Here is a 19,442-nt window from a genome sequence, read left to right on the forward strand (position 1 = left end):
CCCAGACATTAAGACAGCTGGTAAGATCGGGGGACAGTTGCCGGGCGGTGGTGGCGCACGCCTTTAATCCCAGCACTTGGGAGGCAGAGGCAGGTGGATCTCTGTGAGTTCGAGGCCAGCCTGGGCTACCAAGTGAGTTCCAGGAAAGGCGCAAAGCTACACAAGAGAAACCCTGTCTCAAAAAACCAAAAAAAAAAAAAAAAAAAAAAAAAAAAAAGATCGGGGGACAGTTGTGTCCTCCAGTCAGATGGGACTTGCCCTAAACTCACAGAGAGTGACGCTGGGCACGCAGCAGCCCATCAAAACCTGGCACCAGCAAGAAGACCAGAGTTCAGATTCCCAAACCCACATAAATCCCAGCTGGGCCTGGTGACTCATTTCTTTTTTTTTTTTTTCTTTCTTTTTTTTTTTGGTTTTTTGAGACAAGGTTTCTCTGTGTTGCTTTGCGCCTTTCCTAGAACTCGCTTTGGAGACCAGGCTGGCCTCGAACTCACAGAGATCCACCTGCCTCTGCCTCCCAAGTGCTAGGATTAAAGGCATGTGCCACCACCGCCCCGCATCTGGTGACTCATTTCTAATCCAGCCTGGGAAGGGTCCAGCGCGGCCCCAAGAGCAATAGACATGGCGAGCTCTGGCTTTGATTGAGAGACTGCCTCATGGAACAAGGTGGAAAAGGGTTGAGGATGATTCCTGAGATCAACCTGGGGCTTCCATATGCACATGCACTCATGTGCCCCCAAACACATGTGAACACACACACACACACACACACACACACACACACACAGAAAAAGACATGGAGATAAAAAGCCTACCATGGTGGCACATGCCTGTAATCCTGGCACCTGAAAGGCAGAGACAGGCGATCATACATCATCTAACCTGGGCTACACACTGTAACTTTGTCTCAGCGCGCGCGCGCGCGCGCGCGCGCGCGCGCACACACACACACACACACAGTTTGCCCACCAACGCCATCTGCCATCTCACTACACCATGAGATCAGCAGTTGGAACAGAAGCCCAGGACCACATCTGGAATCCAGGCTCAGTCTTCAGCTAGCTGAACAACCTTGGGTAAAGGACCATATGTCCTGTGCCTCAGTTTCCTTGCCTTTGAAATGGGGCAATAATGGTAGCCATTCTTGTCTCTGCAGGGCTTGGTCACTTGAGATGACCTCTGTGTACTAAGTCAAGCATTTCCCTTCTCTTCTTTTTGGCCTCTTCCACTTTCCTTGAGTCTGGATTAGGGCTTGGCACACAGCGCATGCCAGCGAACACCGGCTGACACGGACAGACGTGCTCTCTGCCAACGCTTGGCATCACTGCTTTTTCATGACCACAGTTCTGATGGGGAGGCAGCTCTCCCAAGGTCACAGAGGGGCAGAACTTAGGTTCTAGAAGGGGCCTGCTTCTTCTAACACTTCCTGTTTCCTGAATAGCCTTGAACTTTGGATTCTTCTGCCTCCTGAGAGCTGGGATTACAGGCCTGTGCCTCAGACCTGGTTTAAAGTGTTGGGGACTGAACAGAGGACTCCATGCATGCCAGCCAAACACTATCAGCTGAGCCATACCCCAAGCCTGAACAGCTTTCAACCAGCCTTTCTTCAGTGAAGCACCAAGATTTCTGGGAGCAGCGTCAGGCCATGGGCTGCAGACCTCCGCCCACTGATGGAGCAGCTGGAACCATGCGATCTTTTTGAATTGTTGTACAATCCCTTTAGAAGCCTCCAGAAATCCTCTATATAGGAGGGATGGGATTGTGGGCGGCTCCCTAGGGGTGATGACCTCAGGGAGGGAGCACATACCTGAGGAGCAATGTTCCCTGCTTCTGGTACAATGCCTTGCCTCTCTGCAGCTGCTCCAGCTCTCCCTCCAGCTGCAGGCCTCCAGGCTGGCCCAGGACACCAGTCCCCAGGACTGTCAGCAGCACATAGGTCTTTTGGGGCTGTAACGGGAACAGGGTTAAGGGGAGTTAAGGACCCACTGCTGGGGGAGAGTCAGCTGCTGAGCCTAGCCACAGAGAGACAAAGGCTTCCTCCCACCGCCGGCCCTGGGATTGACCGCCAGAATGGCTACTGAGCCTGGTTGCAGCCTCTGTCCAGCCCACCAGGTCCTCAGGACCAGTCACCAAACCTCTACCTCCCAGGGACCCCTCCCGCCACCAGCATGTGGAACTTCCGGGCTGAGGAAGCTGAGTCCCCATCCTTGACCCTATCTGTGGTCTGCCCTAACATGCCTGGTGTCTTGAAGAAATAGATGCTCAAGGAGGCCCAAGGTCACAGGCCAAACAGAGAGGGCAAAGGGGACCCAGGGTCTCCCGAGTGCAAGGACCACCTAGCACTCACCTTCCTTGTGTGCTTGTAGGCTGCTGTGAGGTTCAGCTCCCGCTGGAGACTCTTCAACCAGCAGTGCAGGACCTTCCTGGGCTGGCTGCTCTCTGCACGGACCTCACTCTGCACAGTTGCACTCCAGGCTGACTGGAGCTCACTCCTGCTGTGGAACAGGCCTGGCATCAAGGTTGTCACCATGGAAACCTGCAAGGAAGCCAGGTGAATGAGCAGAGCCTCTGAGCCATTTACCTCTTCCTACAGGTGCTCTTTATTATCTTTTCTACTTGGTGAACTCCTATTCATCCTTCAAAGCTCCTCCAGTCAAGACTGTGCAAGGCCCCTGTGGGAGGAGGTGGGCGTGTGCACATAGACACATATGCATACACATACACACACACACACACACACAAATGTGCACAAACACTGTCTTAGGGTTTCTCTTGCTGTGATAAAGTGCCATGACCCAAAGTAACTTGGGGAGGAGCTTGTTTCATCTTATGAGTCTCAGGCCACACCCCGTCACTGAGGGAAGTCAGGGCAGGAACTCAAGGCAGGAACCTGGAGACGGGAACTGGAACAGGGCCTGTAGAGGGGAGCTCTTGCTGGCTTGCTCCTTGTGGCTTGCTCAGCCTGCTTTCTTACATCACTCAGGACCACCTGCCCAAGGGTGGCATCACTCACAATGGGCTGGGACCTCCCCCAGCAATCACTAATTACAAAATGCAACACAGATTCACCTACTGGCAATTTGATGGAGGCATTTTCTCAATTAAGTTTAATTTGTGTAAAGCTGATTTAAAAAAAAAAAAAAAGGACAAATACACCAAGCTCTGTACATACATGCATATGCACGAGCAGACATGCGTACATGCATACAGACATGTACATGAGATGACAGGACTGCAACCTGTCCTGCTTACCCAGAGATAGGTGTTGGCTTCAGTGTACACCTGGATCTTGACTTCCCTGTCATGGCCCTGGCTCCTGCAGGTCATGCTGACCACCAGATCCTTGAGGGTCCAGGCCTTGGCCAGCGTCAGCTCTGAGACAGCCTGGAACTCGGCCCAGTGTGGCCAGTAGAGCCTGTGAGCTGCCGACACTGTGAGCCATGGACTGTCCAAGGTCAAGTCTCCTGCAAGAGCACAGAGAGAAGCTGGTGTGTGTGTGGGGGGGTGGGCAACACAGGAGTGATCGCCAGGCACCGAGAGGCCACGCTTCACAGTCTCGTCACAGCCATGAGCAGCTGGGGGTACCAGAACTGGGCACAAGAATTCCTTTACCGAATGAAAGGAATGTGAATGTTGGCAGGAACTTGGACACTAGTGCATTCACACCTGTCAAAACTCACCCCGTGGCACCCTGGGGACTGCTGTGTTCCCTTCTAGTTAATGAAACACAGGTCATAACGCTTGGCTGAGGGACCGACGTTTACATTGCAGTATGACACTGTCATCTACAAAGTTCATGTCTGAGAGCTGTGACTGTGTTAAAAACAAACCAAACACTAAATATGGAATGTTTATGAGGTGCTATGGCCTGTAGAGGTTGGATGAGAAAGGGTTGAGAAGGGGTCATGGCAGCTATAGTTAAGATGAGGCCATCCTGGAGGCTGGCCCTTAAAGCAGTATAACTGGGGTACTTATAAAAAGCAGGGACGTGGGCCCAGAGACACACAGAGAGAGACCGGCCTGAAACAGCCACAAGCCCAGGGACGGGCATTGGCAGCCCTCCTCCAGAAGTGGTAAAGAGGCGAGGAAGTGCTCTCGGGGTCCGGGCAGAGCAGGGCTCTGACGACCCTTGAGATGTACAACCTTCAGGACTACAGAAGGCCTTCTGCTTTTTAAGCCCCTCTGTGAGTGACCATTTGTTATAGCACCCTTTGGAAAACGGTGCACCTGCCTGGAAGCTACTGGAAGGTGCATTCCATCTGAACAAAGGAGCATGTAAAAAGATTACAAAGGCACAAACCACGGGGGCCGTGACCCACACAAGTGGCAGGAGATCCTAACAGGACAGCAGAGGGGCCAAGGCAATGGCGCCAGGAAGATTCTTCAAGGAAACTCTGAAATAACTAAAGCCCACAAGCACTCAGACATGCCTGAGCATCGGAGAGCAGTCTGGGAAAGTTGCTAATAGCCCTGGGAATAATTAATAGGAAGAAAATAGAAAACTTATCAAACATGAAGAGGTGATTGTAATCATCGTAACTACACATCTCTGCCAGGAAGACGTATACACAGTCCCACTACTTAAACACAAAATGGTAGCAAGACATAGCTCTTTTTGGAGGACGAGTAGTGGCTATTTGGAAAAGGCCCATATGAGAATTGGATTCTCATCTTCTTAAGTAAGACGTCTACCAAGAATGCCTACTGAAATGTAATGGCAGTGAAGCCGTGTTGTTTTTAAAGGTGTATATAAAGAAATAGCTGAGACAATTAATACTAATTACTGTTGGGAGCAAGGCTTGGGGTCGGAAGACAGGCAGAGGGTTCCTTCTACAAGCTTTACTGTTGAAAGATGCTCAGGGGGCTGGGGCTGGAGCTCGGTCGGTAGCATGTTTGACATTTAAAGTGTGTGTTCCGCATTCCATCCCCAGCACTGTCTAAAACTGGGGCATGGTTATGCACACCTGTAATCCTGGCCCTTGGGAAGCAGAGGCAGGGGGATCAGAAGTTCAAGGTCATCCTCAGCTATATGGGAAGTTTGAGGCCAGATTGACTGGCCTGTGTAGGACCTCATTTCAAGATAGATAGATAGATAGATGGATGGATGGATGGATGGATGGATGGATGGATAGATAGATAGATAGATAGATAGATAGATAGATAGATAGATAAAAGAGAAGCACTTTAATTACCTCTGTGGTCATAATGTGAGACCAGGAATACTAACCCAGACTCAGAAATGTCCAATGAATAGTCTAAATTCTGGTTAAACTTTGTATTGCTTTAATTAAAAAAAAAAAAAAAAGCTAATCCTAAAAGGTTAGTTTAGAAACAAACTACAGCAAAAACATGTTTCAAAACTGGGGAAGGGTACTTTGTGAGGCAGAGGGACCAGTGCAAAGGTCCTGGGGTGTGTTTAGGGAACAGAAAAGAGGTCTGAGGGCTGAGAACCAACAGGCTTTAGAGATGAGGGAGGTGACGAGGGGAGACAACAAGGGAACAACTTAGAGGAGCTTTGTGCCACAGGACACGAGAAAGGTTTGCCTTGAGTGAGGCCAGCACATAAATGAAAGGGTGTTCCAGGTAGAAGGTGCAGCTAGAAGCCTGGGGGTCAAAACCCCGGAGGCTCCCGAGGTGGCGCTCACCTTCCCATCATCTCCACAGGGTGCTCACCTTCCCATCATCTCCACAGGGCGCTCACCTTCCCATCTCCACAGGGCACTCACCTTCCCATCTCCACAGGGCACTCACCTTCCCATCATCTCCACAGGGCGCTCACCTTCCCATCTCCACAGGGCACTCACCTTCCCATCATCTCCACAGGGCACTCACCTTCCCATCATCTCCACAGGGCGCTCACCTTCCCATCTCCACAGGGCGCTCACCTTCCCATCTCCACAGGACGGTCCTGGATGTGTCCTTCCAGTGCAAGCCTACAGCCAAGGGCCCCTGCCCATTGAGCAGCACCTTCAGGTATGTGCTGCTCTTGACATGGGGCTGCCGGAGGCTCAAGTGGAACAGCTGTGTGAGGCAGGCCACCCGCCTCTCCGGGACCTGCAGTGCAAACTGGAGAATGCACCCCATCAGTCACCAGGCCAAGCCTAGAGCACCCCCACTCTCCCCTCCAGCCAGGGCTCACAGGCCTCAGATCTGCTCTCGCCCACTACCCCCTGCGCTTCACCTCAGGCAGCTGAGGAAATTTAGAGCAAGCCTGGGCTAAGCACAGTGTGGTGGCACATGCCATTCCTGCCAAAGCCTCACACCGAGGACATGGATGAGGAGATGGGTAAGGGACATCACCAAGCCTGATGTCTGCAAACATCTCTGCAGCCAGAGCCCAAAGCGGCACTGAGGCGTGTCCTGCACCCTTCTAGGCTCATTGGCAAGGCCACGGCTCTGCTCTGGTGGCAGGCTCACCTCCAGGAAGTAATTGCGGAGTGCTGGTCCGGAATCGTTCTTGAAGGTCTGGCTGATGTGCAAGAATCTCTTGTTGCTGCTCTCAGCCCACCGCTCCCCGTAGCTGGCCTCCAGCAGCCAGCGGAGGTGGTCCAGGCCTTGTGTGTACTGTAGCTGGACCTGGGGACACACCTACAGTGAGATCCCTGAGGAGGCTTGCCACGCAGCCCAGAGCCCTCCTGACCCTCCCCAGGATTCCAGCTTGCTTTTCTGCCAAGACACAGGAAGCAGAGGGGGCATTGCACACAGGATTGTTTCTTGATGCTAGGGATATGCCCCAAGACGTGTGTGTGTGTGTGTGTGTGTGTGTGTGCGCGTGCGCGCGCACATATGTTTGTTCCAGTGTAGAGGTCAGAAGGCAATCTCAGACTGCCATTCCTCAGGTGCTATCTGCCTTTTTTGTTTGTTTGATGCTTTTGTTTGTTTGTTTTTTGAGACAGGGTCTTACTATATAGCCCTGGCTGTCCTGAAACTCACTATGTAGACGAGGCTGGCCCGAAACTCAGAGATGCACCTGCTTCTGCCCACTGAGTGCTGGGATTAAAGATACAAAATTCCGCACCCAGCCTCACCTTGTTTTGACACAGGGTCTCCCACCAAACCTGGAATTTACCAAGTACATTTGACTGGCTTGTCTCCCTGGGACTGGAATATAACTTTACAATTTTTTATTATTTTAAAAATTAATATTTTATGTGTATGAATGTCTTGCCTGCATGTATGCACATGCACCATTCATGTGCCTGATGCCCATGCAGCCCAGAAGAGGGTATAACTAGAGTTACAGATGGTTGTGAGCTACCATGGGGGTGCTGGGTACCAAACCAGGGTCTTCTTCAAAAATGGTGAGTTGTTGGGTGTGCATACCTTTAGTCTCAGCACTCTGGAGGTAACAGTAGGAAGATCTCCGTGAGTTTGAGGCCAGCCTGGTCTACATAGAGAGTTCCAGAACAGCCAGGGCTATACAGAGAGGCCATGTCTTGAAAGGAAGGATGGAAGGAAGAAAGGGAGGAAGGAAGGAAGGAAGGAAGGAAGGAAGGAAGGAAGGAAGGAAGGAAGGAAGGAAGGAAGGAAGGGAGGGAGGAAGGAAGGAAGGAAGGAAGGGAGGAAGGAAGGAAGGGAGGAAGGAAGGAAGGGAGGAAGGAAGGAATTACAGCCAGGCAGTGGTGGTGCACGCCTTTAATTCCAGCATTCCAGAGGCAGAGGCAGGCAGATCTTGGTGAGTTCAAGGCTAGCCTGGTATAGAGTGAGTTCCAGGACAGCCAGGACTACATGTCTCAAAAGGAAGGAAGGAAGGAAGGAAGGAAGGAAGGAAGGAAGGAAGGAAGGAAAAGAAAGAGCAACAAGTGCTCTTAAGTGCTGAGCCATCTCTCCAGCCCTAATACCTGCCTTTTTTAATGTGAATTCTTGGAATCAAACTCAGGTTCTTACACTTTTTTTTTTTTTTGGAGACAGAGTTCTTATGCCTCTGTGATGAGCACTTTACTAACCAAGTCATCTCACACAGGGCAGTGCTCCCGAGGGACTGGTGAGGCTGGGTGTGCTGCTAGACACCAGGACCCTAGGAATAAACAAGCCTGAGTCATGAGCCCCACACCCTCATCAGAGCATCAGGGCAACCGTCAGTGGGAGAAGACAGCTTTAAGAAGGTAAGGCGGTGCCTAGGGTGCACTCACCAACCTAAGACAGAGCACCTGTGTGGCCTGGGCAGGCGTCTCCATGATGGGTAAGGTGACCTGCTGACTTCCCATGCAACCTAAGTCAGAAGCTCATTTTTTAGTAAAAGGGGGACCTGTAGGGCCCTGGCCCCCGGATTGGGTAACTGTTGCCTTGCTTGCTGACCTTGACTTTGATATCTTCCCTATGCTAATTCCCTCCAGGGTTCCACCCTCCTGAACGCTTAAGGGAAGTTCCTTGTCTGCGTATCCTGCATAATGGGTGTCAACAGCTTAGATGCAAGATTGTAAAACATCAGTAGTGAACTTCTGCCCTCCGGGGTTCTCCCATTGTGCTGTAAGTCTGTGTTTAAGACCTCTTCCCTCCTTCAATAAACAGCATTTGACATTTAAAAAAAAGGTAAGGCAGATCTCATCTGTTTTCTCCTTCGCTGGGCTATCCATGTGTCCCTTAGGGTTCTCCCTGCTGGCTAGCCTCCCTGGAGCTGTGGATTGCAGTATGGTTATCCTTTGCCTTACTTCTAGTATCCACTTATGAGTGAGTACATCCGGATTAGTGAATACCCTAACTGTCATCATAGAGCCTTCATCCAGTTACTGATGGAAGCGGATGCAGAGATCCACAACTGAGCACCAGGCTGAGCTCCAGGAATCCAACCAATGAGAGAGAGAGGAGGGATTCTGTGGTCAGGGGCCGTTGAGATCATCATGGGAAAATGTGCAGAGATGGCAAGCCAAACTAGTGGAAATGCATAAACTGTGGACCAATAGCTGTGGAGCCCGCATAGGACTGGACTAAGCTCTCTGTATACTTGAGACAGTTGTTTAGCTTGAACTGTTTGGGGGGCCCCCAGGCAGGGGGATCAGGATCTATTCCTAGTGCATAGATGGGTACTTTGAAGGCCAGTGCCTAGGGTGAGACACCTTGTGCAGCCTTGATGCAGGGGAGAGGGGTATGGACCTGCCTCAGCTGAGTGTGCCAGACTCTGCTGACTCCCCATGGGATACCTTGTCTTGGGGGAGCTGGAAATGGGGGGTGGGTTGGGGGAGGGCTAGGGGGTGGGAGGATGGAAGAGGGGGATCTGTGGTTGGTACATAAAGTGAATAGAAAATTTCTTAATAATAAAATAAAAACAAAAAAGGTGAGGCAGGTGCTGTGGGATGGCCTTTCTGTACACTGTGAATATATGTTGCTACCATTGGTTAATAAAGGAGCTTGATCTGTGACAAGACAGGAGACAGCCAGGTGGGCAATACAAGAGAGATACAGGGAGAAGAAGGTGGAATCAGGTAGATGCCAGCCTGCTGCCCGAGGAGCAACATGCTAGAAGACTGGTAACGCCATGGCCATGTGGCAAAACATGGATTAGTAGAAATGGGTTAATTTAAGATGTAATAGCTAGCTAGCAAGAAGCCTGAGTCATAGACCAAACAGTTTGTAATTAGTATTAAAGCCTCTGAGTGATTATTTTATAAGCTGCTGTGGCTGGGTGGGACACAGGAAAACTTCCAGTTACATCTGGTGTTCCAATGTGGGGCCGGAATTTCGACATAAAACTTGACAAAAGCTTAAAAAAGGGATTACAGACCCACAAAAATGAGTCAAATGCAGCTTCTTGGTAGCTGCATTTTTCAGACAGGCTCCTTTGCTGGTGGCTAACAGATGCGAGGCTCCTTTTAGAGATGAATTCCTGGTTTGTGCTGGCTGCATGGAGGGCTCTTTTGAGAGGTCCTGCTACAGAGCACGTAAACGTTTGTGGTCAACATGCTGTAAGCTGCTTGGTTCTAGCCGCTCATCTTAGCAGTTTAAAAACTCTCCTGGTCAAAAAAGGATTATAGATACACAATAAAACAGATTCAGATGGGAAAAAAATCTCTAAAAGGGTTACACTGTGTTTAAAAATATATGTAGGCTTGAGAGAGGAAAAAAGGGGGCAGAGAAAGTCCTTAAAAAAATAGGGTAATAAAAAAAAGCCACATAAAGATAGAAATACATAGAGAGTCTAGATACTGTATATTATTGTGTTGTCTTTGGTTTTTTTTTTTTTAAGCTACAGAGAGACATTTGATTGTGGGGGCTGCTAAATTAAACAACACACACACACACACACACACACACACACACACACATATATATATATATATATATATTTTTCAAGACAGAGTTTCTCTGTGTAGCTTTGTGCCTTTCCTGGAACTCGCTTTGTAGATCAGGCTGGCCTCGAACTCACAGAGATCCGCCTGCCTCTGCCTCCCAAGTGCTGGGATTAAAGGCATGCGCCACCACCGCCCGGCCTCCGACATATATATTTTAAAGGTATCTTGACTTCAAAATTTGGGTCTAAGGATATGTTGCTTTGGAAAAGAAGTTCTGCTTTTGTTTCCACAGAAGATGAGAAGCTGTGGATTCCTTTCAGGTTAATATGGTTCTATCAAAGAAGACCCTCTGAGAGGTTTCCAATGGGAGCAATGGCCCAGATGATCCAACACCCAGAACAGCTTCACAGACTACTACAGTCAAGACCTGACCATAATTCTGAATTTTCTCAGGACCCCCATAAGATTGCCAGTGCTCTCAATCAGCAGGAAGTAGTATAAAAAGCTATACCCAAATTCCCAAAATATTGTTTATAAATGTTCATTTTTATTTAAAGGGGATTGATTATAAATTCAATCTCTTTCTAAGGAAAAAAGGGGGTATGATATAGAATTAATAAAAAAGATTATTGAATCTACTTTGATCAAAAAACAACTATTAATCTCAAAATACTTTACATTGATATGGATTTGGTTTATTGATACAAATTTAAGGTCAATTTTGTCATACTGTCTGTATATTTCTACTCTTGTTTAAGGTATTATGTTTATGCAACTCATTTAAAATTGCAATGTACAATTAAGAAATATAGATTAATAATTAGTCATCTAAGATATTCAAACTTATAGTCATGTTAGTTGCTTTCTAGGTATAAAAAGATATATTTTAATTAGGTAGATAATCTTCAAACACTTCAAAGACATACAGAATATGGCATTTAAAATGTTTTAAGAACTTAGACTTTTCTGAACAATGAGATACATCTGCTCCTGGCAGCACCAATTACTTCAAAGAAGATAATGGGCATCGAAGAAACTCATTATGGAGTTTGCTTACAATATGGAAAAAGCTAGCCATTTGAGCAAGAAATTGCTCTTGTCTAGACTGCTTGACAGTATGTTGTGTAAACTGGACATGCAGGACCTATCAGAAAATGACCACTAAACTTTTCCAAAACAAGGCAGGATAGTCCTTCAGGTTCCTGCTTCATGGAAGAAACTGCTAGACATTCTGCAGGACACAGAGAAAAGTGACTGATGAATTTTGCCAAAATAGGTGGAATAGTCCTTCAAATTTCCTGCTTCACTGAAAAGTCTGCCAGATACTCTAGGCCTGTAGGCTGAAGATAGATGCCCCAATGTTAACAGAGGAACTTTGGGTGACTGTCCAGACAGCCAGATGTCTCTGTCATTTCTAGAATTATGGAAGTTGCTTGCACTGCACTTCCTTTTTTCTCAGTATTTTATTTCCTTCTGGGATCTTTGATGGAGTTGAAGACTAGATAGTTATAATTACAGTTTTCCTTAGTCATGATAAAAGATAAATTAGATATAAAACTTTAGACTCACAAAAATAGGATAGATAGAATATTTTCTTTAATTTTGCCAAATACGAATGGACTAGATATTATAACTATAATTCTTGCTTGATTGCTGTTTTGTTATATATAATTTTACTATGTTAAAATGAAAACCTTCCTTTTTGATTAGATAGAAAAGGGGAAGTTCTGTGGGATGGTCTTTCTGTACTCTGTGAATATATGTTGCTACCATTGGTTAATAAAGAAGCTGCTTTGATCTATGGCAAGACAGGAGACAGCCAGGTGGGAAATCCAAGAGAGATAGGGAGAAGAAGGTGGGGTCAGAGGAGCCGCTACAAGCTGCCACCTGAGAAGCAAGATGTAATGGAACTCAGGTAAAGCCACACACGATGATACGTAGATTAACAGAAATGGGTTAATTTAAGATGAGTGAGATGGTTAGTAATAAGTCTGGGCCATAGACCAAACAGCTTGTAATTAATATGAGCCTCTGTGTGTTTATTTGGGATGGAATGGCTACAGGACACAGGAAAATGTCTACAGGCAGGGGCTAGAGAGATGGCTTGGTGGCTATGAGGGTGCTTGCTGCTGGATTACAAGGACCAGAGTCCTAGCACCCTCATCAGGTGGCTCACTAAAACCTGTAATTCCAGCCCCGAGGGACCTGACGCCCTCTGCTGGGGCCCTTGAGCATCTGCCAACATGTGTACATACACAGTCACATTTTAATAAAATAGAAAGTAGCAGGCTGGGGACAGCTCAGCAGTTAAGAGCGAGCACTTGCTGCTCTCCAGTGAACCCTAGTTCAGTTCCCAGCACCCAAATCTGGAGGCTCATACCAACCGTAGCTCCAGAGGATCTAACGCCCCCTTCTGGTCCATGCAGGTACTACACTCACATGCACAAACCCACACAAGGGCACACATAATTAAAAATAGGGGCTGAAGAGGTGGCTTATTGGTTAAAAGCACTGGCTTCCCTTCCATAGGACCCATGTTTGATTCTGGCTTCCATGGGCACTGCATGCATGTGGTAAACAGACATACATGCTGTGGGATGTTCTGTATGGCAAATGTGTTGCTCTGATTGGTTAGTAAATAAAACACTGATTGGCCAGTAGTCAGGCAGGAGGAAATATAGGCGGGACAAGGAGGAGAAGAATTCTGGGAAGTGGAAGGCTGAGTCAGAGACACTGCCAGCTGCCACCATGACAAGCCTCATGTGAAGATGCCAGTAAGCCACGAGCCACGTGGCAAGGTATAGATTTATAGAAATGGATTAATTTAAGATATAAGAACAGTTAGCAAGAAGCCTGGTACGGCCATACAGTTTGTAAGCAATATAAGTCTCTGTGTTTACTTGGTTGGGTCTGAGCAGCTTGGGACTGGCAGGTGAGAGAGATTTGTCCTGACTGTGGGCCAGGCAGGAAAACTCTAGCTAAACATACATGTAGGCAAAACACCCATACATATAAAAAAATAAAGGTTAAAAATTTTAATAAAAGTATCCAGGTGGTGGTGCAATCCTTTAATCCCAGTACTTGGGAGGCAGAGGCAGGAGGATCTCTTTGAGTTCGATGCAAGCCTGGTCTACAGAGTGAGTTCCAGGACAACCAAGGCTACATAGAGAAATCCTGTATTGAAGAGGAAAAAAAAAACTCTTAAAAAATAAAAACTAAAGAAGAAGAAAGTAAATTAATAAAGACGATCTGGCAATGTGGCTCAGTGGAAAAGCATGTATGAGGCCTGGGTTCAATCCCCAGACAAACAAATACCCCCCCACCAGACAATAAAGGCAACACCCCACCCCCCTTGTTTGCCTGTCTAGCTACTCTGCCAACCTTCTGTGACCCCTCTCTCCTGCCCAGGACCTTGGTACTTACCATCCCCTCTGCCCAGAACACACTTCTGTGGGGATAAAATGACCTTATATTTTAATTTTCAGTGGAAGCATTGCTTGACCAGAGAAGCCTTCCCACCAGCTCCATCACAAACAAGCTTGCCTGTGTTCAGCTTTCCCACCCCATTCAGGCAATTATTCTTTCCTTGATTTTAGTTTTCTCTGGTACTTTACCTATGCCAATCGACAAGGTGCAAAGATCGATGCTATCTCCCCAAGTCTCTCTGCTCCAGGCTGGGTATACAGTAGGTATTTAATAAAAGCAACCCAGAAAAGAGCCTAGAGCTGTCCCATCCCTCCAAGAATGAAGGCAGGCTTTGAAATCCTTAATTGCAGGCACCAACCTTGTGACTGATGACCGGGAGCTGTGTGCAGTGGAACTCATGGGCCAGCTCCAACTCACGGGTGTCCTTGGGGCCATTCTCCAGCCTCAGCCTCTGGTGGGTACTGCACTCATGGGCAACACGCCTCGTCTGACCTGTGTGGGTCAGCCCAGAGCCCTGCCTCCTTCTGCCCAGCACTTCTGCCAAGCTCCAAGGAGAGTGAGTTCCAGCCTGACTAAACAGTACACCACCGCCTCCACCCCCCATTCTGCTTTTGGAGACAAAAGCACTAAGCTGGTCACTGACTGGCTATGTGACTGAGGATGATCTCGGACTCCTGATTCTCCTGTCTCCACCTCCTAAGCGCTCAGATTACAGGCCTGTGACCCCATGCATGGTTTATTAAATGCTAGGGATGGAACCGAGGTTCATGCAGCTGGGCAAGCACTCTACCAGTTAGATTCCTAGCTTCTTAATGCAGCTTTCAAAGGGACAGGTGAGCAGCCCTCTAATGCACACTGTGTTGTCTGTGTTTAACAGCTGTGTCTGGTTGGGGCAGGGTCAACAGAATGGCAGCAGCGTGGTGAAGGTGGCATCTTAGCCCAGGTCACAGTGCAGGGCACATTCCCGTCTCACCCCAGTACCGTACCCAGGAGGCCGTACTTGATCCTCAGGGTGCTGCTTCCCACAGGGCCATGCTGCTCCAGCAGGCCCTGCATGTGGAGTTCTGCCACACCTGGAACCTGCAGCTGGATGTCCAAGGTGGCCGACTGCAGCCCAGCCTCCGCCTTCTTCTCCAGCAACACTGTGGGACAGTAGGCCACAGGCATGGGTGGCTGTCCCCCAGCACACTCCCTACCTTGGGGGTTCAGAGACCCCACCCCTGCCTCTCCTGTCCTCCAGAGCATTGACAGTAAGGCCCAGACAGTGTGATCTCCACCATCCGGGGCCACGGTGCCTCCTCCGCAGGTCGCAGCCTGCTAAGTGGACGTTAAGTGGGCCAGGAGAGGAGAGAGCGGTGCAGTCCAGGTGACTGGGCATGTCTACTTTCTAGAACTTTCAGCTCTGTACATCTGCCCCCAGCCAAAATACACAGAGCTAAGCCATACTATGGGACCCCAAAATGCTTACACTAGGCAACCTGCAGCCACTGCCCCAAGTTCCTCCAGCCCAGGAATCTTCCAGAACAGCACGAGGAGCCTCGTCAAGGGCTAGGCTGACAGTAGCACCAGGGCCAGCACCACACTCTCATCAGACCTGGCTGGACGTGCTCAGACAGAACCCTGGGGACTTAGCTCAGGTGGCACTCAGCCCTGGGTGTGATTCTCCACACTGAAACCTGAGTGTGGTGGTGCACATCTGTGATCCCAGCACTTGGGAGACAGAGACAGGAGGCTCAGAAGTTCAAGGCCCTCCTCAGCTACCCAGTGAAGCTGCAGTCGGCCTGGGCCATAACAGACTATCACAAAACAAAACCTACATGATGTGTGTAAGTCCAGAAGCTAAATGTGCTTCCCACAGTGGGTTAGAGTCAAAACAGTCCCAAAGCTGTTGCCTAGAAAGCTGCTTTTTTAGGGTAGCTGGGGTGGGCTAAGGAGAAAGAGGTCAGTAGGCAAGTAGTCGGGAGCACACAGGAGCCAGTACCCCTGGACGGACATCAGTGTGAAGGAGGCTTAGCTGGTGGGGGTCACACAGGGACACTGGGCTGTCCATCCCCAACCTGACCACAGAACCAGGGTGCTGGCTACTACCTGTTAAGTGAGCCTGGTCATTCAGCATGCGCCTCAGAGATGCAGAGATGGACAGCCTGCTGCCTGCCTGCCACGTGATGTTCCCATCAAGGACTATAGGTCGGCCTGCTGTCACCAACTTTGCCTCCACCTGGGCCTCAAAGCGCTGGGTCTTGTTGCCCGACTCTGGCTGCAGGTCACTCTGGCCCTGAAAAAGTCCCAGCATCACCTGGGGATAGCGTGCCCAGGGGTCCTGGCTCTGATCCTGTGAGCTCTGACCAGATGGGGATGGGAGGGGGCTTAACCGAAGACCTTCTGCTTTGACTTTGGCCTCATTTTTTAAGACAGGGTCTCAGGTAGCTCAGGCTGGCCTCAAACTCCCTATGCAGCTAAGGATGGCCTTGAACCTCTGAGTGCTGGGATTACAGGTGTGTGCCACCATGCCAGTGTATGTGGTCTGGGGATCAAGCCCAGAGCTTGTCCCACCCTTGAGGTGGCCAGCGCTCTCAATGGCAGGTGCCCAGCTGAAGGGTAGCCCCACAGGCCTCTCCGGGGCCACTCGTAGTCAGTGGCCACAGGAGCTGGGAAAGCAGAGACAGGTGTGCTGGTGCGCACTGCAGTCCTGGAACTCAGTGGAGATAACAGGATTGTAAACGTGATAACATCCTGGGCTACAGAGCGAGTTTGAGGAGAGATTGCTCAGTGGCTAGAGAACTTGCTGCCCTTCCAGAGGACCTGGGTTTGGTGCCAGCACCCACATGAGTGGCTAATAAATGCCTGTCACTCCAGCTCCAGGGGATCCGATACCTTCTTCTGGTCCCCAAGGGCACCAGACATGAACATTGTACATATACATACACTCAAGCATTTTTTTTTTGAAAAAGAAGAGGAGGGGGAAAGGAGGATGGAGAGGGGAGAAGGAGGAAGATGAAGGAGAGGAGGAAGTAGCAGCAGACAGGCATAGTTATACAGGCCTGTAGTCCCAGAAGCAGAGACAGGAGGATCACAAGTTCTAGGTTAGCCTGGGCTACACAATGAGACCTGTTTCACAAGACAAACAGATAAGAGACAACAAGGTCTATACTTGTGTGAGTATGTGTGCATGCATGTGAATACATGTGTGTGCATGTGTTCACACACGTATACATACACTCCCACTTTACAATAATGCACACAATCCATGCACTGTGTGTCCCAGTGGTGGCAATCTCGACTCTACATCAGGGGCTGTGGGAAGCAGCACATCCCAGACCTGGCACCCACAGAAGGAGACTCCAGTCATAGTTCCTGCATCAAGGGACAGGCAGCTAGCTGGGTCTCTCCAGTCCAGTCACTATGTATGATCCCCAACATGTCACACCCCATCAACTCGCTGAACCCAGCACAGCTGCCTGAATTCAGGAGCTTGCCTGCCTCAGTTTCCTCCTCTGCTCTGGGGCTTCCTGAAATCAGTGAAGTGGGGACCTAGGAGCTATGAGAACAGGCTCTAGTGAGTTCCACAGCTCTAGCTGCTGGAGTTACTGCAGTGGGTCAGAAGTGTGAGAGCTGCAGAGGGCACCCTGGGAGCACAGGGGGCTTTCCCACACTGGCACGGAAGGCTGAGACCCCAGGACTGAGAATGAGGAGTCTTAGCCTAGGCACCTGAGGCTTGGAGGAAGTCGTCTTCCTGGGCACTCAGGAGATAGAGGTAGGTAGTGGAGAGGGTGCAGGTCAGAGGTGATGAAGGTGTGGGTCAGAGGTGATGAAGGTGTGGGTCAGAGGTGATGAAGGTGTGGGTCAGAGGTGATGAAGGTGTGGGTCAGAGGTGATGAGGGTGCAGGTCAGAGGTGATGAGGGTGCAGGTCAGAGGTGATGAGGGTGCAGGTCAGAGGTGAGGTGATGAGGGTGCAGGTCAGAGGTGATGAGGGTGCAGGTCAGAGGTGATGAGGGTGCAGGTCAGAGGTGATGAGGGTGCAGATCAGAGGTGATGAGGGTGCAGATCAGAGGTGATGAGGGTGCAGATCAGAGGTGATGAGGGTGCAGGTCAGAGGTGATGAGGGTGCAGGTCAGAGGTGATGAGGGTGCAGGTCAGAGGTGATGAGGGTGCAGATCAGAGGTGATGAAGGTGTGGGTCAGAGGTGATGAGGGTATGGGTCAGAGGTGATGAAGGTGTGGGTCAGAGGTGATGAAGGTGTGGGTCAGAGGTGATGAAGGTGTGGGTCAGAGGTGATGAAGGTGTGGGTCAGAGGTGATGAGGGTATGGGTCAGAGGTGATGAAGGTGTGGGTCAGAGGTGATGAGGGTATGGGTCAGAGGTGATGAAGGTGTGGGTCAGAGGTGGTGATGAGGGTGTGGGTCAGAGGTGATGAAGGTGTGGGTCAGAGGTGATGAAGGTGTGGGTCAGAGGTGATGAAGGTGTGGGTCAGAGGTGGTGATGAGGGTGCGGGTCAGAGGTGATGAGGGTATGGGTCAGAGGTGAGGGGTACCTCATCTGGCAACAGGGTCTTTGTATCTGGTGGCATGAAGAGGTTATTAGCCTGAATCCAGTATGATAGGTGTCCCCTAAAAAGAGGCAATTTGAAATGACCTGTAGAGGGAAGACAGTTTGACCAAAAAGGGAGAAAGCCATCTCTGGGCTGAGGAATTCTACAGTTAGAACCCACAGGTCTGGGAACGCAGACTCCTTCACAGTCTCCCCAGAAAAGCCCTTCCCTACTGGCCTTCAGAGCTAATGGACGATACACTGTGTTAAGTCACCCAGTTCTGGGGACCTCAGCCTGACATCAGGAAACCTGGGTGTGGGCTGTTTAACTTGTTTTAATATCTTTCTCTACTCTGAACTTGTGAAAACTTCTATTATTCTTCTTTTAAAGATTTATTATCTGTTTATGTGCATGCATCTATTATGTGTATGTGCACATGTATGTAGGTTCCCAAGAAGCCAAAAGAGGGTGTCAGATCCTCTGAAACTGGAGTTATGGGCAGCTGTGAGTCACTGGATGTGGGTGCTGGTCCTCTGAATTGTTGAGCTATCCCCAGCCCCCACACTTTCTATTATTGATTCCACGCATTTTTTTTCACATCAGTGTGGGATGGGGGCTTCGTTGGAACAGGTCACTGGCTGGGGCAGGGAGACCCGGAAATGGGGTTGATGCAGGTGTGCCGAGAATACAGAGCAAACCTTGATGTAATAGACATCCTTGTCGTCGAGCACCAGCTCCAGATGGCCCATGCGTGTACTCTTGAGAACCTCCATCTTACCTGGGGACAAGGCCAAGTTCAGGGGCTGGGGCTCCACCTTCCAGCCCATCTTCTATCCCCTGAGCCATCAAAGGGACCGGCTCTTGCTCTGGAACCCAGGGGTGAATGGGTGGCAGGCACATTGCCCACGCTGCTGCTGCCAAGGGGTCAGGTGACCAGGGAGAATGCTGTCCTCACCATCCAGCTGGATTTTCTTTTTGGGGTGCAGCAGCTTGAGCCGACACATCCTCTGCGGCACGCTGTAGCTGATGTCCATGCCCACATCCCTGGCCACGCCTGACTGGGGTGTACCCATGAAGAGGTGGGCTGTGGCTTCTTCAGGGAGCCAACTGTCCTTCTGCAAACACGATGAGGGACCTGAGGAGAGAGCCCACCGCTCCTCTTCTGAAACAGGGCCTCTTATCCTTGCAGGAACAAGCCCAGCAGGCGTTTCCCGGGCTCTGAACAGCAGCGCGGTTGAGGCGGGTTTTAGGACAGCCTG

General features: G+C 49.7%; 1 protein-coding gene across 1 annotated transcript in view; it reads right to left on the reverse strand.

The window, feature by feature from the left end:
* LOC114695572 overlaps positions 1-19,442 on the reverse strand; it is a 111,490-nt gene that overhangs the window by 47,491 nt on the left and 44,557 nt on the right. Inside the window, exons 22-31 of the mRNA XM_037201164.1 lie at positions 19,139-19,298; positions 18,882-18,961; positions 15,744-15,930; positions 14,642-14,797; positions 14,014-14,147; positions 6,418-6,576; positions 5,886-6,066; positions 3,253-3,464; positions 2,348-2,536; positions 1,808-1,947 (exon numbers count right to left, since the gene is read on the reverse strand). Coding sequence (XP_037057059.1) covers positions 1,808-1,947; positions 2,348-2,536; positions 3,253-3,464; positions 5,886-6,066; positions 6,418-6,576; positions 14,014-14,147; positions 14,642-14,797; positions 15,744-15,930; positions 18,882-18,961; positions 19,139-19,298 — 1,598 coding nt within the window. The remainder of the gene's footprint in view (positions 1-1,807; positions 1,948-2,347; positions 2,537-3,252; positions 3,465-5,885; positions 6,067-6,417; positions 6,577-14,013; positions 14,148-14,641; positions 14,798-15,743; positions 15,931-18,881; positions 18,962-19,138; positions 19,299-19,442) is intronic.

The sequence above is a fragment of the Peromyscus leucopus genome, chromosome 8b (assembly GCF_004664715.2).
Source record: "Peromyscus leucopus breed LL Stock chromosome 8b, UCI_PerLeu_2.1, whole genome shotgun sequence".
NCBI lineage: Eukaryota > Metazoa > Chordata > Mammalia > Rodentia > Cricetidae > Peromyscus > Peromyscus leucopus.